Source organism: Phodopus roborovskii, unplaced genomic scaffold (genome assembly GCF_943737965.1).
Source record: "Phodopus roborovskii unplaced genomic scaffold, PHOROB, whole genome shotgun sequence".
Lineage (NCBI taxonomy): Eukaryota > Metazoa > Chordata > Mammalia > Rodentia > Cricetidae > Phodopus > Phodopus roborovskii.
Window position 1 is genome coordinate 52,515 of NW_026126598.1, and position 24,384 is coordinate 76,898.

Consider the following 24,384-nt stretch of genomic DNA (forward strand, 5'->3'; position numbering starts at 1 on the left):
AATGTAGCCCTGGCTGTCCTGGAACTCACCTGGTAGACCAGGCTGGCCTTGAACTCACAGAGATCTGGCTGCCTCTGCCCCCAGCACCACCCCAGTGCAGAGATTAAAGGCAGTCATCACCTCTGCCCAGTTCAAAGTCAAGTTTTTTGATTAACACTTCATTACCCAGAGAACTGGACTCTGCACAAAATAATTTGGTCTGTAACTTTATTGTTCCAGGAAAGACAGTGGTTCCTTCCTCTTGCATACAATCTCAGGAGCATGTGGAGCAACGTTGAGCTGCTAACAAGTGATGACACTGGAAGTGGACATGTCAATATTGGTTCAAAAAAAGAAAATGTGACAGCATTGTATCAAGTAGACTTGCTTGGGAGGATCTCCTCTGAGAAGGTAATGATCTCATGTTGACTGTGAGTCATTTTAGCAGTGTTTCCAACACTTTCGAACGCACATGCAAGGTGGATGGATGTAAGCTGAATTGGATGTGGTGGTTCCAGTATCTGGAGGATGAAGCAGGTGGGAGACCAGCCTGAGTCATGTAATGAATCCAGGCCACTTAGGGCAACAGTAAGCAGGCACTGTCTCAAAACTATCACAGAAACAATCCCTGGCAGGGGTAGTATATATAAACTGATATAAAGAGTTACCTGCTGTCTGCTTAGAAAATAAGACATTCCCGATAGAGTTGAAGACCAAGGCTCCCTCCCTGGCCTAGGTCTGCTGTTAGGAGCACTTTCCCAACAGCCTGGTCCCAGAGCCTCATCAGTCCCAAAATAACACACAGAGACTCTGTGTTAATTATGAAACTGTTGGCAGGTTACTAGTGTTTCTTATTGTCTAGCTCTGTCTTAAATCACTAATATATGTATTTCTGCATGGTCTTATCTTACTGAGAACGCCAGACTCTCGTCCTCTTTTCCAAGATCACTTCATGACTCCATTATATTTCCCAAAATCCTCTACCTCTCCTAGTTCCACCTATCTTGCTTTCCTATAGGCCAACAGTGCTTTATTCATTAACCAATAAGAGAAACATATTACAGATTGACATCTCCCATCAATCTGCCCCATCAGTGTTGCTTATCTACTAAGAGTCTGGTGTTTCTACATTATGGGACTATTTCTCAAAAACTTGAAAATAATAATTCATCCAGGCTCAGAAGTAGTAAAGAGATTTTATTCAAAGTAAAGCAAAGCAATACAAAAGACTAGAATGTCCTGCAAAAGATCAGCAGGGCACTGGAGGTAGGGTACTCAGGGCTTCTCTGGTTTGTGGCTTCCTTTCATGGGGTTCAAGAAGAGGCATTTGATTGCTAAGAGGTGTAGTATAGGCAATTCTGTATTTTGATTCAAATTTGGTCATAATCATTTTTATGTTGCACATATCCTTTCCAGTAATTCATTTGATTTTAATTGTATCTATGCCCAAATTATGAATAGACATAAGGTAAATAGGGGATTTTCTCTAAAATCTTAATACAAATTTTTGTTTGGTTTTTGTTTTTTTTGAGACAGTGTTTCTCTGTATTGCTTTGAAGCCTATTCTGGAACTAACTCCATAGACCAGGCTGGCCTTGAACTCACAAGAGATTTACTTGCCTCTGCCTCACAAATGCTGGGATTAAAGGTGGGTGCCACCAACATCCAGCTTTCTTAATACAATTTTATCTTACTGTACACGTACTCAAAACCAGTTGAAGCCGGACCACATTTCTGTGCTTTGTACTTAACTGCATTTGAAATGCGTTTGATTAGAAACTATTTAAATTTAATTGTTAAGGGCACAGGCATTTATCTTACTGTTCAGAGATTGGTATGAGTAGCCTGATGCATATGCCAGTCTGAGGGCATTTGACGATAGTTAGGTGTATTGTTCAGAGGTGTGTGTGTGTGTACAGGTAAAAGGGTTAGGTTCTCAAATGCTCTTTACTACACAGTCGAAGCCAAATATAGTCACAGGCTAAATAAACTCACTCTTGCCTGCCTCACTCTGCAGGGTGAAGTTTATTCTTTCTGTTAATTTTCTGTATTTTAACTTTTTTTTTTTTCTCTTAAAGTCAGGGTCTTAACTGTAGCCCATGCTACAATGAAGATTCCATTTAGCCAATATTTAATAACCAGTACTTGTTCTCTACCCAGATTTCTTGCTTAGTTAGACAATGAGGCTGAGGCAGAATTATTTTCACTAGGCTTTCAATGTTTGGTGCAAAGTTTATCTTGCTCTATATGGATTCTTTTTCATAGAGGTATATATTCTCTAGTTCACAATTTACCATGGTTCCCATCCTTAGTTTAGGCTTAATACTGTGATTTTAAGTCAGGCTTAAAGTCATGTGTTCCTCTTGATGCCTGGTTCCTATAAGTTGATAACAGCTTTTGGGAGACAAGGGATTTAAAAAGATACCTTTGCTCTTCCGTGTCCATCCTGGTTTATATCCCTACTTAGGATCCTGTATAATTTTGAGATATGCCATACAATATGTAAGTACTTTATGACTCACTAGGCAGATTAAAGAGAAAAGTCTTATCTGGTTATGTTTTAAAGTAAGGTATATGACAATACTTTGTTCTGTTTGTTTGTTGATTTTCAAGACAGGGTTTCTCTGTAAATCAGTCTTGGTTGTCCTGGAACTTGCTGTGTAGACCAGACTGGCCTTTAACAGAAGCACCTGCCTCTGCTTCCCAAGTGCTATGATTAAAAGCATTCACTACCACCACACGGCTAGTTTGTTACTTGTTGTTATTGTTTTCTGAGACAGGGTCTTAATATATAACTCTGGATATTATGGAATTTGATATGTAGACCCGGCTGGCCTTCAACTCACAGAGATCTGACTGTCTCTGCCTACTTGAAGGGAGCAGGCAAAAGCACCTTGGTCTAAGTATTGCTATTTTGACTTCAGACTCAATTTTATCTGTAGGGTGAAACATAGTTCAAGTTCCTAGGCCATAGGGGAGCTGGGAACCTTCCAATAGCTGAACTACCTCCTCCTTATGCAGTGGAAGCATTCTGTCATTTCTTGTTTTGTTTTCAAGAGAAGGTTTCTGTGTTGCCTTGGCTGAGCTGGAACTCTTTGTAAACCAGGCTGGCCTCAAACTCACAGAAATCCACCTGCCTCTGCCTCCCAAGTGCTGGGATTAAAGGTGTGTGACACTACCTCCTTGCTGAAGTCTTTTATGCCCCTAAGTTCTCTAAAATATCATGACTGTCCTTAACAACAAAAAGAACAAATGAATCTGATTGGATTGAAAGTCTCACGTTTTATGTCAGTTTACAATGATGGAAGACACAAGGAAAGTCCCAAATCTTTGACTTCTGATTAATGAAAATTGTAACTGTAACTTGGTAACTAATGTTTGTGGGTTTTGTGCTTATAAAAACCCGGCTTCTGCCCCTGCTTGGGGCTGCCAGGAGAAACAAGGTTTCGGAGTTCTTTCCCTGCATCCCTGATGTGGTGATGTATTAAACACTTTAGAACCCGTCAGTGTTGTCTCTCCTTCCTTGTGGTGTCTAATGTGCTAGGTGTAACATACTGAGTACTGGAATCTTTAAAAAAAAAAAAAACAGTGTGCATCACTACACTTGTCCCTATGATAATACTATTAAATATCATGAAGTTTATATGAAATTATTTTACTTTTGGTTATGTTTTCCCCTCCTCCAGGCCTCACTGAGTCCAAAGATACAAGCATGCAGTTTAAGCGATGGCTTTATAATTGTTGCAGACCAGTCAGTGATATTGCTTGACAGTATATGCAGAGCACTTCAGTTGCATCTTATATTTGGTAAGTCTGATAGAGTGAAATACCTGAGAGTCAATCTTTATTGCTACTGGTTTCTAATGGTCCTTGTTTCTTTAATTATTGTTATAAGAATTAAAATTAGATGAATTTCAAGAAAATCATCAGTACCTGTTGGGCCTTAGCTTCAAAGGATGCTGACATAATACCTTGCCTCAGAATGTCTAAGGGGGTTATGCATGTTAGCAAGCATTTCATTTTCTTGTTGGTTTTGTGGTATTTCTTCAACCCTTACTTGGTTTCATATTTGAATCTGTAAGTCTCAATTCCGGGGTCCTGATAGGCCAATGGGGGAGCCCCACGACACAAACACCAAAACCAGGAGATGCAACAAGCAAGAGGTGTTTATTGAACGAGTGCACTCGGGTGTCAGCAATCTTGGGGAAAGCTGCACACCCCGCAAAGGGTTCAGGCTCCTTTTTATAGAGACAAACCGCTAATCAGCATACATGCATGGGGCACAAGGTGATTGATTGCAAAGTATGATCTCATGTTTGAGAGATCACCCAGGTGTAACCTGTTTTTCTTCAAAGGAAAAACCATAGAGTGTACCTTGGAAAGTCCCCAGACTGTCCGTTGGTCAGGTGTGACCCAGACAGGGTTGCTCATCTGGAATCATTTGTTCCAGGGTTGGGGCCTATTTCCTTGTTATGGGTCAAGACCTGTGGGAACTTCTTATCCCTTTTCTCTTTGCAAATTTAAGTCTTTCATACTCTGGCTTTCTCTTGGCTGTACATTTAGAGCCTTTAATTATTCCACAAAGGTTTAATGATTCAGTAACTAGCCCTATTTAACAAGATCAGCCTAGCATATAACCACTAGCCCCATCACCATAGTAACCTTTCTTGTTCTCATAATTCCTGATCTTTCTACCCATGTCAACATCCATTCTTTGTGATTTTCTATATTCTGCTTGCAAGAACTATTCTCCTGCCCCTTTCCTACATCCTTGCCCTGCAAACTAAAGTCTTTCAAATCCTAATGTTTGAGCCATTTGTGGTCAAGTACCTAATCTTGTACACATTTTAGGTTTGTACAGGTGAAGGAGACAGGTTGCCAAGTTTATTACTTCTAGGATATATCACCCTGTAATAATCAAATAATCAAAGAAATAGTTCTTTGAGTACCACTAAATGGGATTTAATAATGAATTACATTGTGGTGTGAATTTGTAACCCTAGTGCTTTGGAGGCTAAGCCTGGAGAAATGGAAGTTAGAGGCTAATCTAGACTACATTCCAAGTTCCAAAGTTGGCCTAGGCTGCACAGTAATACCCTATCTTTAAATAAAAACAAAAAAAAAAAACAAAACAAAACAAAAAAAAAGATCTTAAAAGAGCTGTGAAGATAACTCAACCATTAAGAGCACTGACTGCTTTTACAGAGGACCTGGGTTTGGTTTCCATTACCTATATGGGACTCATAATTTCAGTGTAAGGGATCTGATGCCCTATCTTGGCCCCCACAGCCACAGACATAGCTTTCCTGCAAAACACAAATAAAAATAAAGACAAATTTTAAAAATGAGTCACAGGGTGGGCAGTGGTGGCATACTCCTTTTTAATCCCAGCACTCAGGAGAGAAAGGCATGCAGTTCTCTGTGAGTTCAAGGCCAGCCTGACCTACTGACTGAGTGAGTTCCAGGACAGCCTCCAAAGCTACAGGGAAACCCTGTTTCAAAAAAAATGACTTTTTTTTTTTTTTTTTTTTTCCTCTGTGTAGTCCTTGTTCTGTAGACCAGGCTGGCCTTAAAGTCACAGAAATCCACTTGCCTCTGCCTTGGGAATGCTGGGATTAAAGGTGTTGTGCCACCATACCTGACTCAAGAGTCACAATTTAGAAATAAAGTCTTGAATGATTATAAAAACTGTTAAAGAATGACTTGTGAAAGATTTTCCTATCTTACTGTTTTTTATTGTTGTGTTTTTGATTTTTACTAGCTCATTTTTTTTTAGCCCAGGTTATCTTTTTGTTGTTTTGTTTTTTTGAGACTTGGTTTCTTAGTGTGGCTTTGTAGACCAGGCTGGCCAAAAACTCATAGAAAGCCACCTGTCTCTGCCTCCTGAGTGCTGGGACTAAAGGCATGCGCCACCACTTCGAGGCAACCCTGGCTGTCTTCAAACTTGTGAACCGACTGACATCTTACTTCCAGCCCTGAGGAGGTAGAGGCAGGTGGATCTGAGCTGAGGGCAGCCTAGTCTATAGAGCAGCTAAGTTCCAGGATGCTGGGGCTACACAGAGACACCCTCTTGATCCTCCTGTCTCTGTCTCTTATATGTTGGGATTATAGGCATGCATCACCATATTTGGCATAGATTGGTATAATCACTGACTTTTTGGTGTGAAAATTTTGCACTTTCTAAATTGAAATTAAGGATTATTGAAAGTTGCTTGTAACTTTGTAAATTTGAAATTTTCAGATACTGACGTGGATGTGGTGGGCCTGTGTCATGAAGGAAAGTTTCTTTTGGTCGGTGAAAGAAGTGGCAACTTACATCTTATCCATGTAACATCGAAGCAAACATTATTCACCAAAGTAAGAGCCCTGTTTTCCATTTTCATCCCAACACTCTCTTAGATAACATACTCTGGTATGCCATCACTTAACCTGCATTTTGAAAATAAGATTGTTTCTAATTTAAATAAAATTTATTTAAAAGATTAATTAAGAAACAGAAAATTCTTTTATCTTAAATTTAAGAATCAGACTGCATGAACATGCGAAGCAAACACACACAGAAAACGAAGCTCTGAAGACACTGAGTATGCTTTGTTCAGTTTTCCCTTTTCAAGCCGAAGCAATTAGGGTGTAGTCTGTTATTGCTAATGCTAGTTGATGAGTGGGGCTTAAACAATATACCCCTTGCTTGTTGTATTTATCTCCATTTATGCTTGCTATTTGAAATTCGTTTGCAATCAGGCTTTTGTGGAGAGAGCTAGTGATGAGTATCAGCATACTTACCGGAATCTCATTATCGAGAAAGGTGGTTCAAATGAAGGTAAGTTTCTTTGAAGTTTTTGCATGTCTTTTGATGGATACCCAGTCAATCAAGTATGCACATTTTTGTTTAATAAACATTGTAAGTTCATTGCTGTGCCACCTAAATCATGGTACACTTTCTGTCAATGCAGTTAATATAAGAAACCAGTTTTTTTGTTTTGCTTTAGAGCCCAGGTCTCCCTATGTAGCCCTGGCTGGCCTGGAACTCACTTTGTAGACCAGGCTGCCTTCAAACTTATAGAGATCTGCTTGCCTCTGTCTCTTGCTGGGATTAAAGATTTGTGATACCATAACTGGCACATTTCTTTTTTTTCTTTTTTGAGCAGATCAAATGTTGATTATTAAGGAAAAGTAAGAGAGAATTTCTAAGAATAGGAGGTGTTTTCTAGGTGGAAATACATTTTTAGCTTTTTTTTCTTACAAATACAAATTTTTCTTCATTGTGATGTTACATTCGTTTAAAATATCTGTGTGGTTTTTAGCATGTAAGAACTTTGTTTTGTTACTTTTTCCTTGTTTTGTTTTTCAAGACAGGGTTTCTCAGTGTAACAGCTCTGGCTGTCCTGGAACTCACTCTGTAGACTAGGGTAGTCTAACATCATAGAGGTTCTCTTGCCTTGGCCTCTGCTTCCCGAATTCTGGGATTAAAGTTGTACACCACCACCACCCAGCTCATTTTTTTGTTTCTGGTTTTTTTGTTTGTTTGTTTTGGTTTGTTTTGTTTGTTTTGTTTGTTTTTCGAGACGGTTTCTCTGTGGCTTTGAAGCTTGTCCTGGAACTAGCTCTGTAGACCAGGCTGGCCTCAAACTCCTTACAGTTCCCAGTATTACTTTGACTCTCCTATTCACTAGTTTTGATTTCATTTTACCAGGTACCTATTACATGTTGCTTCTAACGAACAATGGATTTTTTTATATTACAAACCTCCAGCTTTCACAAATTGAACAGGGTAATGTATTTTCTTATTGATTTGTGACAGTGTTTATTAGTTTTAAGTAACTCTTCAAATAGTCCCTTTAAGAATATTTAAACATAGTTAAATAAACCAGTGGTACTGGATATAATTTGAAGTATTCACAGCACACATAACTCTTATCTGCTAAAGCAAGGTAGAATGTGAAGAAATATTATTTGGTTACAGCCTTCTAACAGTTTATAGCTTAATTGTGAAGAAAAGTCATAAACAGTAATAAATGACTTTTTGTAATACTGAAGATCGCATCCAGTGTCTTGTGCATACTAGGCAAGTGCTCTTATGTATTTGCTTTGCAAGCATGAAGACCTGGATTCAGATTCCCATCACCTGTGAAAAGCTGGCATAGCTATCTATGACTCTGCCTTAACTCCAGCATAGGGCTGGGGAGTTGATAAAGGTGGATCCTTAGCGTTTGCTGTCCAACCAGCCCAGCTGAAATAGTGAGTTTCCTGTTCAGTGAGAGATCCTGTCTCAAGGCAGACAGAAAAACAGTAGAGGTAGACATGCAAAGTCCTGTTCTGTCTTCTGCATGTCCAGGCAAGGGTACATGTACCCCTACACTATCACGCATATACCATAAACAACAAACACAAAATAATGCACAGTAACTATCTGTACTGATCCAATGGTATGGACTATAAGTCTCACTGAGCCAGGTAAAACTGAGGAATTGGTTTTGACAAACTTTACCAACATCTACTACAGGCTCCATAATATGTTAGGTCCCATGTATACAATTAGGTTTTAAGATGCATCATTTTTGATGGGGGTGGTGGTTCACATCCTTCATCCCAGTTCTGAGAGGCTGGAGCATCTCTGTGAGTTCTAAGCCAGGATGGTCAATATATTTCCAGTTATATAATATATATATATAAAATTCATAGTTAATTCAGGATCAGGACGGGTAAAAGAGATGTTCTGAGCCAGAATGGGAAATGGTGAATACTTTACAGGTGAGACTTAGTCTTTAGTATAAGTTGGGTGGTATAGAGGCATTTGATAAGATTCTGTACAGTTAGCTCAGCCAATCCCTTGGGAATTTCTTAGGCTCTCAGGGAAGATCCTTGGTCAAAGAGACTAATTTATGGACCCTGACCTGTATCCTTTGACCTAGGATCTATTAATTTCACTTTAACTGAAAAGGAGTCTTATTTTTAGTCTGCATAAACCTGTGGATTGATGTTATATTTAGATGGCTTTTTTTTTTTTTTTAATGAAGCAATTGAGAACACAGACTTGGATTTGGCCAAGAAGGTAAGAAAAGAAAATCATACTGATTTTTTAAAACTTTTACTGCTATGAATATAGAGGCTATTACTGTGATTAGTTGTTGTACTGGTGGTACTTTAAGAATTGTTATAATCTAACATTTCAGTAATGTTTCTGTTTAAAAACATAGATGTTTGTGTTGAACAGATTTTTGTGGTTTTATTCAGCACAGATATATACATGTATTCTAATTTTCTTTTTTTTAATTTTGCAGTTACAAGGACAATTCAAATGTAGTTTCATTTCTACTGAAAATTACCACAGTCTTGGTTGTCTTAATCTTGTTGTTGGAGAATTTGCAAGTGAAACTCCTGTGATAATTGGGGTAATTCTTTTTATAAATTTTGCTTTTGCATAAAATGTTTCTTTTTAGTTAAAGTACAAATTAATTAGTGATGTGACAAGAACAGTCAGGGCTGGAGGCCCAGTGCTTTAGAGCCCTTGCTGCTGTTGAACACCAGAACTTGGTTCCCAGCACCTAAGTTGTGAAGGTCACAAATACCTGTAACTTGGCTCTTGGTGTTTCATGCCCTCTCATGGTCCCTGGACATCTGCACACATGTGTATACACACAGAGAGATACACTAAAGGTGATGCTTACAATGTTGGAAGAGGTTCTTTTTCTTTGAGATGAGATGTTGTAATACGTGTACTGAAATATTCAAGTGATAACAATGAATATGAACACCTTACTGTTCTCAGTCTGTTCTTCACTTATTTATTTGTTTGTGTGTCATGTGAATTTGGGATCCTGCAAAAGCCCTAAAAGAATGTCAAACCCCTTGGAGTTGAGATTTTAGATATAGGCAATTGTGAGCCACTGGTAGTGGATGCCGACAAAGGAATTCAGGTCTCTGTTAGAACATCAAGCTCTCTTAACCACAGAGCATCTTTTCAGTTCTTCCAGTCTGTTCTTGAGCTAAGAGAGAAACCGAGATAAGACAAAAGCTCCTTGGAGCTGGGTGTTAGCCCATGCCTGCAAACCTAGCCTACAGATCTTTCTGGTTAGGGGACTCAGGCAGAAGGATCTTAAGTTTGAGGCCAGCCTGGGCAAATTAGCACAAGAAAGTGCCTGAAAATGAAATAAAAATGACTGTGGATAGTAGTAGGAGAGTGTGCTTAGCTTTGATAAAGCCCCAGAGGGTCATGCTCCAGTACCATAACCACATGCACACATGTGCTTGAACTCAGAATTGTGTATAGCTTGTGTGTGTCTGCTTTGTGCAATTCCTGGAAGGTTTGGGTTTGAGATTTCCACTGATGTCTATTTTCTCTTTTCCAGGGAACTGGTAGTTGTGCGTTCTCAAAATGGGAATCGGATTCTACTAAGAAAGAAATATCCCTTAAGAACTTTGTGGACACAGAGATTATTAAAGGTAAAGATAAGCCACTGGCACTACTTTCTATTGCCACTCTTTGTGTGTGTGTGTGTGTGTGTGTGTGTGTGTGTGTGTGTGTGTGTGTGTGTGTGTTTCAATATAGGGTTCCTCTGTATTGCTTTGGAGCCTTCCTGGAACTAGCTCTGTAGACCAGGCTGGCCTCGAACTCAGAGAGATCTGCCTGCTTCTGCCTCCCTGCGCCACCAATGCCTGGCTTCTGTTGCCACTGTTAGATGTGCCCAGGCTCATATTTGCTGTGTAGCTGAGGCTGACCTTGAATTTCTTTTTTTTTTTTTTTTTTTTTTTGTTTTTAAATTTCATTTATTTTATTTATTTATTTTTGCAATTTTATGTGCATTGGTGTTTTGCCATGGGTATTGGGTCCCTTGGAACTGGAATTACAGACAGTTGTGAGCTCCCATGTGGGTACTGGGAATTGAACTCGGGTCCTCTCAAAGAGCAGTCAGCCCTCTTAATCACTGAGCTATCTCTCCAGCCCTGACCTTGAATTTCTGATTCTCCATCCTTCACTCCTGCAAAAGTGCTGGAAGTACGTGTTTGCACTGCTGTATCTGATAATGTATATGCGGAAGGTGGGCATTGGTACACGCCTTTAATCCCAACACTCGGGAGGCAGAGGCAGGAGGATTTCTATGAGTTTGAGGCCAGCCTGGTCTACAGAGTAAGTTCCAGGACAGGCTCCAAAGCAATACAGAGAAACCCTGTTTCAAAAAAATAAATAAATGAATAAATAAATAAATAATGTGCTGACAGAGACTGAACGGTGTGTCTGTGTTTGTGTGTGCAAAAGTCGGAGCGTGTGTGTGTGTGTGTGTGTGTGTGTGTGTGTGTGTGTGTGTAGGAGAGAGGATGACTCTCAGGAGTTGTTCTTTATGCTATGAGTCCCAGGGCTTGATCTCAGGGTTATCAGACTTGGTACCAATAGCCTTTCCCACTGATCATCTTGTAGGTCCCCTGGCCCATTTTTACTTTGTTTTCCTCCATTACATTTGTTTAGTGTACAAACTTGATTACCTTAATGTATATGTGGAGAACAGAGGCATCGGTTCTCTCCTTTGACCTTGTGGGTTCCTGGGATTGAGCTCAGGTTTTCAGGCTTGGCAAATGCTTTTATGGTCTAGCAATCTTATCAACCCTGATTTTGGTATTGTTTTTGAGGTGAACTCTTACGGTAGAGTATGCTGACCTGAAACTCACTATATAGCTCAGACTTGACTCAGATTTGAGGCAGTTCTCCTGTAGGGGTTTCTGTGGCTCTGGGAGTATAGGTATAAGCCACTTTTCCAAGCATGGGCCATTTTGTTATGCCACAGTGAATGATCCAGATTCACTTGGTGACTGCACACATGTTCATGGCTTATTTCAGTTGTTACCTTTGCAGAGGTTTTGTGTTTTACTGGCCACCTTGAAGCAAAAGCAACATAACGAAAGCCAAAACTGAGGCAGTAATAAATGAAAACGGGAACTTCATTAAGCAGTAGCTCTGCCTTTTCATGAAGATGGTAGTTTACATCTGGGCCAGGGTCCTTTGTGATTGTGAAATAAAATCCTTAAACATTTTCCATTCTCTTTCAGGTGCAAAGTCATTTCAGCTGATCGACAACCTGCTTTTTGTGCTAGATACTGATGTATGTTTCTGATCCTTCTTCGGTGTTTTCATTTTACTGTGACTACTTATTTGTTATTTGAATCTGCACTAAGGAGTCAGCTCACAGCCTCATTAATGCCACGCAAGTGTTCTAGCATGAAGCTACATCCTCCACTCTGATAATATGTGTACTGATACAAATGTTAGACAAGGACATTAGCTGGGGTGGATTACCATGTGTGCTGTGCTTCACTTCAGTGTGTGTGTGTGTGTGTGTGTGTGTTAGACAAGGACATTAGCTGGGGTGGATTACCATGTGTGCTGTGCTTCACTTCAGTGTGTGTGTGTGTGTGTGTATCAAGTAATGTAGCCTAAAGTTTAACTTTGAAATGATAAAGATGTCTAACTGAGTACTACTTCTGTAGAACGTGCTGAGCTTGTGGGACGCTTATACTCTCACTCCTGTGTGGAACTGGCCTTCTCTTCCCATCGAGCAGTTTCTTCTTACAACAGAGGCAGATTCTCCCTCATCCGTTACCTGGTATGTTGGAGTCTAGTTAGTAGTGATTTTCATAGCCCTGGGTTTATAAAGATGGTTTATTATGGTTTGTGTTCAGAACCACATCTGAAACTGTCTAGCAGAGGAGGACCTATTCCTTATTTGCCAGTTTCTATTTGGCACAAATAGGTAATGTAATAGGAACTTGTATGTTATATTAGACACAGAATCTGTGAAAACAGAATCCACGGTCTTCTGTGAATTGCGTTTTAACCTTTTTGTGAGAATGTCACTTTACCTTAGCTTATACTTAGCAGCCTGCAAAGCTTGTTTAACTTGAGCTCCTCTCCTCTCCTCTCCGTTTCTCTCCTTTCCCCTCCCCTTCTCTCCCCTCCCCTCCCCTCCCCTTCTCTCCCCTCCCCTCCCCTTCTCTCCCCTCCTCTAACCTTCCTTCCTTTCTTCTCTTCTCTTCTAGGCAAGGGATTGCAAACCTGAAATTAGTCACTCTGACAACTACAACGAAGGAGAAGGTACTGGGAAATTTTCCTTCATACTTGTCCATTTTGTGAGTTAGAAATCACAATTATTAGCCAGTTCTGGTGGCTCATACCTATATTCCCAGCCATTCTACAGGCTGAGGTGGCATGTTCACAACTGAAGTTCTGCCTGGGTCACAGAGAAATGATGCCATGTAATTCCTACAGCATGCTAAATTGATATGCACATGGGTTTGATAAACCTGAAATAAGCCTGCTGAACTGGATTTCATTTTTCAAAGAAAAGATGGAGTTTTGGCTCTTTATTTTAGGAATCAAAATTAGTGAACTTATTTGAGCTGGGTGTGTTATCTCACACCTGTAGAGTAGGATTTAGGAGGCTGAGACAGCAAGGTCATGCATTCAAGGCAAGCCTGGGATAACCCAAGCAAGTCCAGGGGATGAAGGTGAGAGTGGCTGCTTAGTGAATGCAAGGCACTGAGTTCTCTTTGTAGACCTTAAGGAGAAGGACTGGGATGGCAAAGAAGGAGGGAGATAAAAGAGCATAGAAAGAGAGGGAGGGCACAGAGGAGAAGGCATTTGCTAGGTGACTGTTGGGACATTGTAGCACTGCAGAATTAACTGAGAGAACTTGTGTGCCTGCTTTAATTTGGTGGGTGGGAAAAGAGGCCAGACCATTGTTTCTGTCTTTTTTTTTTTTTTTTTTTTTTTAAAGAACACAGTTTGTGTGTATTGTGTAAATAATAACAGTGGCATAAGTACTGAGAGGGGATTGTTGTTTGTGTTTAGTTTTGTACAGGATCTTTTAGCAGATGTCCTGACAGGGTAGCGCTGATTTGTGCTGATATGTTTGGATTAGCTCACTGAACTGTTTTCATTTCTTATAGACGAGAAACCTCATCATCTATTCTTTACCTACGATGGAAATACTGTATTCTTTGGAAGTATCAAGTGTTTCTTCTTTAGTTCAAACAGGAATTAGCACGGTATGTATATGCACATTTTGGCTACTGGGCTGTAATTTTATTTCTTAACTTTTACAAGTAAGAAAAGCATGACTAGAACTTAGTGCAATACCTAGCTTGATCTCTGGTTTATACCTACGTTCATAATAACAGATACTCAGACCCAACCCCAGTCTTTACAAAAATTAAGATAAATCTGCTATTCCACTTATTTAAAACATATATTTGTAGTGTTTTTAATTGTGTGTGTGTCTGTGGGAGTTTGTGCATGAGCTGTATCGGTTCTCCTGGCTCTGGAGTTGGAGGCAGCTATGAGGTACTGGGTGTGGCTCCTCTGCAAGAGCAGTACATTCTCTGTCTCTGAGCTGTCTCTCGCCCTTCTTCAGCTTTTCAGCTTTCTTCTTTTCTGTACCAGAACCATTGATGGCAATTTCATAGCAGTAGCGATTTTATTTTTGTTATTTTAATTCTAAAAATTTGTGGCATATAGTATGCTAAGTCAGTACACTTATAAAGTCTATAAAGATCAAATCAAGATAGTAAACTTATCATTCCCGTTTACTTTGAAAAATTATGAATATGTAACAATCATATGCATTGTATGATATTCATATTTTTAAATTGTGATTGTTTAAAAAATGTATTGTATATATATATATATATATAAAACGTTATATATATATATATATATATATATATATATAGTGTTCTGCCTGCTTGCCAGAGGAGGGCACCAGATCCCATTATAGATGGTTGTGAGCCACCATGTGGTTGTTGGGAATCAAACTCAGGACCTCTGGAAGGAAGAGCAGCCAGTGCTCTTAATCTCTGAGCCACTTCTCTAGCCCTAAATTGTGATTTTTTTGTTTGTTTGTTTGTTTGTTTGTTTGCTTTTATTTTTTGAGACAGTCTCTGTTTGTGTAGCCCTAGCTGTCCTGGAATTTGGCATGTAGACCAGACTAGCCTGGAACTCACAGAGATTTACCTGCCTTGGCCTCCTGGGTGCTGGGATTAAAGGTGTGTGCAGCCATCCCCTTTGATTGTGATTCCTTCCTTCTTTCCTTCCTTTTTTTTTTTTTTTCTTGTTTGTTTTTTTGGTGGTGGTGGGGTTGTTTCCAGACAGGGTTTCTCTGTGTAGCTTTGGAGGCTGTCTTGGAACTAGTTCTATAGACCAGGCTGGCCTGGAACTCATAGAGATATGCTGGGATTAAAGGCATGTGCCACCAATGCCCAGCTTGTTTTTTGTTTTTCAAGACAGGGTTTCTTTGTAGCTTTGGAGGCTGTCCTAGAACTCACTCAGTAGTTCAGGCTGGCCTCAAAGTCCCAGAGATCTGCCCACCTCTGCCTCCCAAGTGTTGGGATTAAAGGCGTGTGTCACCACCACCTGACAATTGTGGACCTTTTCAAAAAAAACATTTTAGTGTATTTATAAACACACTCATACATGCACACACAAATGTTTTATTTCCCCATACATTTTGGAACTTGTATACTTCTTGACCTTTCATCTCTAACTTCTTCAGTATTTTTTTTTTAAAGATGTATTTATCCTATATACTACAGCATTCTACCTGGATGTATACCTGCATGACAGAAGAGGGTACTAGATCTCATGGTTGTGAGCCACCATGCAGTTGCTGGGATTTGAACTCAGAATCTCTGGGAGAGTAGCCAATGTTCTTAACTTCTGAGCCATCTCTCCGGCCAATTCTTTAGTATCTTATGAATAAGGCTGTAGGGTTGGAGAGATGGCTCAGAGATTAAGAGCACTGGCTGCTCTCCCAAAGGGTCCATGTTTGATTCACAGCACCCATATGGTGGCTCACAGTTACCTATAACTCTATTACCTGTTCTCCCATTATATTTTTATGGCTTTTGTGGGCACCAGGCACAAAAACCTTGCACAGACATACATGTAGTCAAAATACCCATATATATAAAATAATAAATAATTTTAAAGATCACACATATATGTATATTTATAGTGTATGTATGTGTATGAATAGTAATATTATTCTTGGAGCCTGGAGAGATGACTCAGTGGTTAAGCATGCCTGCTGCTCTTGTAGAGAACCTGAATTTGGTTCCCAACACCCACATGGTAGCTCATCATCACCTCCGACATGACCTTCTGATGTTCAGGCCCATGCATCTACATGGTGCACATATGCACATTTAAACACACACATAAAATAAGATAAACTGTAAATTTTTTTAAAAAGAATAAGGCTATTTTAAAGACTAATTTGGTGGCGAAGTTGCTCACCATCACATCTGATAACCTGAGTTTGGTGCCTTTAACCCACGTGTTGGAAGAAAGAATTGAGTTGTCTCATGACCTCCACTTACTAAGATACTTTATATATCTTGTACTGTGTCATGCATGCACAGGCACACATTCTATATAATTACATGTAAAAGCTAAGAATAAGGCAGTTCTGCTGAGTGTGGTTGTACAGGCCTGTCATTCCAGCACTTTGGAACAGGAAATTTAGACATTGGAGTTCATTCTCAGTTACACAATGAATTCCAAGCCATTGTGGGCTATATGTGACCTTGACTCAAAGAAGCAGGCAAAAATCATAAGATTATTCTAATACTCTAATGTTGCACTAAGAAATTTAACATTAATACAAATGTATTAGAAAATAAACTTTGGAAACTAATATTTTACCAATTGTGCCAATTACTCTACAGCTTTTACCATTTATTTATTTAGTGTGGAGGCAGTGCACCTTTGGAGGTTAGAGGACAACCTGTGGTTATCAGTTCTCTCCTACAGTGTGGACTCTGGGGATCTAACACAGTCCTCAGGTTTGACAACCAGTGCCTTTATCCACTGAGCCCTCTTGCCAGCCCCTGGAGGCTTTTTGGAACTTTTTTTCTTTCCAGGATCTAATCCTGAAATTACTGAATTTGGTTATCATGGCAGGGAGTAGTTTCCTGGTCCTTTCTGTCTTTTGAGAGACTGACAGTTGTGAAGTCCTAGCTTGCTGTAAGATTTCTGTTTGGATTTGTCTGCTTACTTCATTTTAATTCAATTCTTGTAAGGTTTTTAACAAAATGCTACACCGATCTCATGTCTCAATGTAACAAGTTGAGGTCCTTATCCTAACTGTTTTGTCCTGTGATGCTGACATCTTTTTCTCAGTTTTTCCACAGTGATATTAAGAATCCACTAATGGATAATTCTTGCCTGAACCATTTGTTTATTATAATGAAGTGCCTGGTTGGCTTTATATTGGAGTTTTAATTTTTTTGTTTGTTTTTTGTTTTGTTTCTGTAGGATACTATATATCTTCTGGAAGGAATTCACAAAAATGATCCTAAGTAAGTTATGCTTTGTTTACCAGATAATCATTACATAGCAGCTAAATTAGAATTTACTCATGAATGCTTCGTGGCAGGGGCATCACAATGTAATATGCTCTTTTTCAGCCTATCTGAAGACTCCGTCTCTGATTTAGTACTTAAGTACCTTACAGAGGTGTTACCAGAAAACAGGTAACTTCTCATTTTTTTTTAAGCCTTATTTGCCCTTTAATGAGAAACTTAAACTCCCTAATGAATAGGCATCTGGTGAAATTTCTTCCAACTCTTCAGACTGAGCCGGTTACTTCATAAGCATAGATTTGCTGAAGCTGAGAGCTTTGCCATTCAGTTTGGACTGGATGTGGAGGTAAGCATTCATTTGTTCAAGTTATTCTTGGGCAGACTTTTCTTGGTGTGCTAGAGGCTCAAGAGTCGCAGAAGGGCTATACTTGAATTCATTAAAACAAGAGCTCTAGGGGCTGGAGAGATGGCTCAGTGGTTAGGATAATTTGTTCTTGCAGAGGACCAGGATTCAATTCCCAGTACCTAAACAATGGCTAACAACCATCTGTAACTCCAGTTATAGGGGATCTAATTATGCCAGACTGGTGGGCCTCATGGCACAAACCTGTAATGTCAGTACTGTGAGGGCCAGAATCAGGCAGGTCTCTAAGTTTCAAGCCAGCCTGGTATACATAGTGAGCCAGAGAGAGATATCATTGAAGAGAGACAGTATCAAAACAAAAAATAGTGATAAAATACAGCTATTCTTGTAGCAGTTTGAAATGACACATTTTTAATGCCAGTCATGATGTGGTTTAGTAGACCTCTAAAACTTACTTCTCCTGTGTTTACTGGAAGACTCACTGCTTCGATAAGCTCCCCTCCTCTGTTCTCTTTAACACTTCTACTAATAAGCAGTATCTTAGCTTTGTTCCTGTGAGTTCTGTTGTTGGGCTGTGCATTTGTAAGTTCATGCATCATCCTTCTGTGCCTGGCAGTTTGGTCCATGTTGTCAGTGACAAGATTGGGTTCTTTTCTAAGGTTCAGTAGTCCTTAGTTGTATACAGACTGTATTTTACTGATTTTCTTATCTATCTATGGAAGCTTAATTAGATTGGATTTGTGTCTTAGCTTGAATAAGAAAGCTCTTTGAACACCTCTTGACAAGTTTATTAAGGATTCAGTAATGCTGCTGGAAGGACCAGCCTTCAGCAATTCAGGAATTGATGGGGAGCCTTGGAGTCGGTGGACTGATCACTCAATTGACTTTTCTATCTGAGGGAGCAAAACGTAATTCTTTGGGGCTGGCAAGCGGGGCAAAACTTAATTCTCTGGAGCCAGCAAGTGGGGCAAAACTTAATTTTCTGTGGCTGGTAAGAAAGGAAAACATATACATCTCCAACATGTCAGGATCTCACCTAGGGTGCTGATGAATGGCAGGCCAGAGAAACTGAAGAGGAGATGCAGAGTAGGCAAACTACATACTCCAGACAGACATATGAGGACTTTTCTGAGGGCCAAAGCTTAGTTCTTCATTTTATTATCCTTTCTGTTGCTTGTTCTACTCTATCCTTTTTCCTCTTCCCTTCCTTTACCCTGATGTTTCTCTTTCGTGATGACTTCCTTCTCACTACTTTCCTGATGTTTTACTTCTCCTTTATTTTTTCCCTTATAGCTTATATATCCCAGCAAAATCTTCAAGCAATAGAAAAATTACAATGTGGTTACCTTCTATTTTTTAAGTGAATGATTACAGTGAATACAAATAAAAAAAAATCATGTTTCTCATTTCCCTTACATGATTAAGCATTTTATGTATTACAGGTGAAAAACAAAATTGTCCTCAAGAACCCACACACAGTTAAACATTTATCTTTGAGACTTCCCATAGATCAGCAGCCATTCAGCCAAAACTGTTTACATAGGCAGTGGTTCTTATAATTGCCAGAGAAACAGATTAGCAGTTCCACTATTTATATGTTAGAGTCCTGTTCACGTATCTTAACTAACCATCCAATTCTTTGTTTTCTAGTTACATGAAGTCAATTGTTTAAAGCTTTGTTTTAATTATGATGCACACCAAAATTTAAGAACACGATTCCCCAATATCAAAAAGAACTTGAGCTAACTCCTGGGACTCAATTGTTTTCCTTAATCATTAACGTAAATCATAGTCTGTATGGCTCCTCAAGAGAAACTCATACATCCTAGCTGCATGACACTTGCTTGGTCCTATTTTCTGTCCTCTGCAGCCTGTGCTTCATCAAGGATGGGGACAATACTATATCCTACCTTTACCTATATTAATTTTTCCCCTAAGCTAACCTCTATCATAATCCTTTACTACATTTGTTAAAAATCTTTAGTCATAAAAATTTTATTTAAACTAACACTTATTGTATAAAATCGGGACCTTGCCTGTCTGAGATTTCCCGCCCTCAATCAGTGCTTTGCATCTGGTAGGCTGAACCTTTGATGCTCAAGTGCCGCCTGCTGCTCCTCATACATAGCCACAGGCACAGTAAAAAATGTTTTTCATAATTCCTAATAATCTGGTTTACCTTCCAGATAGGTAAGAGTTGACTTTTTTCCTTCCATTCCCTTTCTTTCCTTCCTTCCTTCCTTCCTTCCTTCCTTCCTTCCTTCCTTCCTTCCTTCCTTCATTTATTTGAGACAAGGTCTTAACCTTTCAGCCCTGGCTGGCATGGAGCTTCCTCCTTAGACAGCCTGGTAATGAATTACAGAGATCTCCCTGCTCTGCCTCCCAAGTGCTGGGACTAAGGCATGCACCATAGTGGCCACCAAAGCTGCCTTGTTTAAGCCTCGTTCCTCAACCGAGGGAGGAATCTCGGTTTGTCTTCCTTAGCTTCCCAAGATGTGTCACACTCAGATCCTATCCTTCACATCACTTGATATGGCATGTTTGTGTTATAGCTTGTTTATAAGGTCAAATCAAATGATATATTGGAGAAACTGGCTTTGATTTCTTCGGACACCAGTGAGCAGACCAAATGGCAGCAACTTGTAGAAGAAGCTAAAGAAAATCTCTGCAAAATCCAGGTGTGTTTCCAGTCATCAGCTGGAGTTTTCAGGTCGATGTGCTATCCGGCATTACTAAGTCGCCTTCGTCTACATGTTTGAAACAGGATGATGACTTCGTGGTGAATTTCTGCCTTAAGGCCCAGTGGATAACCTATGAAACCACCCAGGAAATGCTCAGTTATGCCAAAGCCAGGGTAAGTTGTTCTCCTTTTAGAAAAATTCGCTTTAATCACTCATAATTCTCTCAGTTCAAATATATTTTCTTGTCCTTCAGTATTTGTGTTTTTCCTTAATTTTTTTTTTTCTTAAGTTACCTTTCTCCATCCAGCTTTTAGACAGTTTACATAAGACACAGATTTTCTGTCTCAAGTTCAGGGTTCGTAGTGTACTCATGGAACTGTGTGCATCAACACATTCTAGAATGAGATGTGTGTAGTTTTCTTTCTGGCCCCTCTCCCTGATAACTACTCATTTACTTCCTTTTTCTACTTAGTGTGTAAATTCTGGATATTTCTTACTTATTTATTTGTTTGTTTGTTTAGGTTTTTCATGACAGGTTTTTGTATGTAGCTCTGGCTGTCCTAGAATACTATAGACCTGGCTGCCCTTGAACTCACAGATATCTGCCTACCTCTGCCTCCCAAGTACAGGGATTAAAGGTGCATGTGTCCAGCCTGGGCAGTTTTCATATGCAATATTTTTAGCAATATCTCTTTAAGATTTATTATTTTATATATTTTTAAGACAGGATCTCACTTTCTAGTTCAGGCTAGCCTGGGACTTGCTCTGTAGAACTGGCTGACCTTGAATTTATAGGGACAAGCCTGGCTCTATATCTCAGTACTAGGATTAAAGGTGTAAGTCAGCATACCCAGCTCTTTTTATTTTTAATTGTGTGTGTGTGTGTGTGTGTGTGTGTGTGTGTGTGTGTGTGTGTGTGCACGTGCATGTGAATGCAAGTTCCTTCTGAGGCAAGAAAAGGGCATCAGACCAGGTGGTGGCAGCGCACACCTTTAATCCCAGCTCTTGGGAGGCAGAAGCAGGTGGATCTCAGTTCGAGACCAGCCTGGTCTACACAGTGAGTTAAAAACTCTGTCTCGAAAAAGAAAGCAAGAAAAAGGCATGAGATCTCCTGGAAGAACAGTATATACTTTTAGCTGCTGGACCCTCATAAATCATTTCTTTATTGTTTAATACCATTGCATATAACAGATTCCTTTCATTTTGGGCTTAAATATGATTTACTTTCAAAGATAATATTTTCTGTCAAGTCACAGAAAGTCCCTCTTTATGAAGAGCAACACATCTCTCTGTTTGTTCTTTCCTCCATCTCTCCCTCCCTCCTTCCTTTCTTCCTTCCTTCCTTTCTTCCTTCCTTCCTCCCTCCCTTCCTCCTTTCCTTTCTTCTTCTTTTTTGCATCGATATACAATGTATTTTGACTAGATCCATCCCCAGCACATTCCTATCCTAACATACTCTTTGTCTCACCATCCATGTTTAGCTTCTAAAGAAAGAAGACAAAACCCTGACTGCCTATTCTGATGGCTTCATGGAGGTAATGGCATTGCATTGGTAGTTAATTCATGTATGAAGATGTTGTTTTTCTTTTTAAGGCAGGTTGCCATTAAGTGACTGTTTAGTACCTCCTTAGCAACAAAATGGGACTTCAAGTAGTATAGTGGCTTTGGAGTCAAAGCAAACAATCCCTGTAGAGCTTTTCTGCCTAGTCCCTGCTAGCTGCTAAACACTCAATAAATGAACTTCGGTGATCAGTATGGGCATGCATACAAGCATATGTGCATTTAAATTCCCAAAGTAAGGCAGACAAGTTGGCTCAGTGGGTCAAAGTGTTTGTGCCAAGCTTGAAGACCCATATTTAGTCCTTGAGACCACATGCTAGAAGGACCAACTCCTGCAGATTGTCGTGTCGTCATCGTCATCCCCTCCCCCTCACTTCTGTGGTACATGCACCCCTCCTCCTCCAAACACAGACAGTGTAATAAATGTTAAAAAAACTAACTTCTCAAAATGAATATTTAATCCAGCTATGTTATCCCTTAAATGTAAATGAGTGAGAAACCCCATACTTAATATTCATTTGCCTTTATAATAAAATGTGACTAGAAATGTTTTCTTTGTGTGTGATATATTAAATAATGAAAGCTGTGTGAATGGGAATTGAGCCATAATACTAGTTAAAATGAGGATGTATACAAAACTGTGGTAGAATGGCCTTTATTTTTAGCATTTAAAACTTTTTAAATTTCAATATCATCACAGTGTGTGTGTGTGTATGTGTGTGTGTGTGTGTGTGTGTGTGTGTGTGCGCGCGCGCGCGCGCGCGCGCGCTGCTGTTTGTATGGATGCAATTACTATAGCATGCATGTGGAGGTCAGAGGACAATGTTGTGGAATAAGCTCTCTTCTACATTTAAGTGGGTCCCAGGGATTGACCTCAGGTCACCAGTCTTACATAGCAGGTGCCTTTTGATGAGCCATTTTACCAGCCCACATATTATTAAAATTATCAAGTTATTTTTTTCTGTAGGTGCTAAAGGCTCATGCAAAGTTAACTACATTTTATGGAGCATTTGGACCAGAGAAATTCAGGTGTGTGCATTCTACTTTTAACTTTGTTTGGGACATCATGAGAAAGATAGTATTCTTTTGAGTGAATTTGTATCCAAGGGAAGGAGGAACCTATGTGTTCAAATGATAGGAAATATTTTCTTTCCAATAATATGACTTAAGAGCTTTGTCATCATTTCTGTCTTGCTCATGGTCATTGCCTTTGTTTTATAAAGATTTATCTTTATAAATAATTATATTCATGGTGTGTGTACATTAGTATGTCTGTTTGAATTCAGATTCTGGGACCACAGCTGCTAAAGCAAAATTTCTATATATCTACATATGTCCTCCAAATATATTTGTTCTGATAGATGCCTTAGAAAATTTCTGTTTTCCATTCATTCTTTTTGTCAGAAAACTCTTGTGTTTTGTTAATCTAATTTATAAAAAGTATTTCAAAATTATAACTGGCTTAATTTGTTGTTGTTGTTTGGTTGGTTGGTTGGCTTTTCAAGACAGAGTCTCTCTGTATTGTTTTTGGAGCCTGTCCTGGAACTCGCTCTGTAGACCAGGCTGGCCTCGAACTCACAGAGGTTAGCCTGCCTCTGCCTCCTGAGTGTTGGGATCAAAGGTATGTGTCACCAATGCCCGGCTTGACTCCAGTTTTAATGACTTTTGTTTTTGTTTGTTTTACATAAGAAATCCTTTTTTTTTTTTTTCTTTTACTTTTTTGTTTGTTTGTTTGTTTGTGTTTTGTTTTGTTTTTAGAAACAGGGTTTTCTGTGTAGCTTTGCATACCAGGTTGGTCTTGAACTCACAAAGATCTGACTGCTTCTGTCTCCCGAGCGCTTAGATTAAAGACTGTGCTACCATCGCCTGGCTTACTTTTTTTTTTTTTTTTTTTTTTAAAGACAGGGTTTTCTTAAAGCCTAGGTAGCTGGCTCAATTCTCCTGCCCCCCCCCCCCTTTTTTTGTAAAGTTTTGTATGCACTGTTTTTTTGTTTTGTTTTGGGTTTTTTTGCCCACATATATGTCTGTGTAATGGTGTTAGAGCCCCTGGAACTGGAGTTATAGACAGTGTGAGCTGCTGTGTGGATGCTGGGGATTGAACCTGGGTCCTCTGGAAGAGCAGCCAATGCTTTTGACCACCGGGCCATCTCTCCAGGTTGTTTATGTTGTGATTATCTGATTTGGGTCCCTTACTGGAGAGCCACTGCCATTAGTGAAGATGAGAGGAGTTCTCTGGATTTGGGAAAGGGGGCTTACTGGACACTGTGGAATTTTTAGATCTGGTTTGTTTTTTACTTAATTGTTTAAAAAAAAAATGGTGGAAAGATGGATAAAGTGCAGTTGTTCTTGTAGAGAACCCAGGTTTGGTTCCCAGCACCCACCTAATGGCTCTCAGTAATTCATAACTCCAGTTCCAGGAAGTCAGACTCCCTTCTCTGACCCCTGAGAGCA

The 24,384-nt window shown here is 39.5% G+C and overlaps 1 protein-coding gene across 1 annotated transcript in view; it reads left to right on the top strand.

Annotated features, from left to right (window-relative positions):
* The first annotated feature begins 223 nt into the window (after positions 1-223).
* The window catches only part of Kntc1 (kinetochore associated 1), a 68,005-nt gene continuing 43,844 nt past the window's right edge, over positions 224-24,384 (top strand). The window contains exons 1-19 of the mRNA XM_051204915.1: positions 224-390; positions 3,666-3,786; positions 6,221-6,336; positions 6,721-6,799; positions 7,673-7,750; positions 8,997-9,031; positions 9,261-9,371; positions 10,329-10,422; positions 12,022-12,074; positions 12,460-12,575; positions 13,009-13,063; positions 13,918-14,016; positions 17,282-17,325; positions 17,434-17,499; positions 17,599-17,674; positions 20,245-20,370; positions 20,457-20,546; positions 21,855-21,908; positions 22,901-22,962. Of these exons, the coding sequence (XP_051060872.1) occupies positions 262-390; positions 3,666-3,786; positions 6,221-6,336; positions 6,721-6,799; positions 7,673-7,750; positions 8,997-9,031; positions 9,261-9,371; positions 10,329-10,422; positions 12,022-12,074; positions 12,460-12,575; positions 13,009-13,063; positions 13,918-14,016; positions 17,282-17,325; positions 17,434-17,499; positions 17,599-17,674; positions 20,245-20,370; positions 20,457-20,546; positions 21,855-21,908; positions 22,901-22,962 (1,604 nt within the window). The 5' untranslated portion in view covers positions 224-261. The remainder of the gene's footprint in view (positions 391-3,665; positions 3,787-6,220; positions 6,337-6,720; positions 6,800-7,672; positions 7,751-8,996; positions 9,032-9,260; positions 9,372-10,328; positions 10,423-12,021; positions 12,075-12,459; positions 12,576-13,008; positions 13,064-13,917; positions 14,017-17,281; positions 17,326-17,433; positions 17,500-17,598; positions 17,675-20,244; positions 20,371-20,456; positions 20,547-21,854; positions 21,909-22,900; positions 22,963-24,384) is intronic.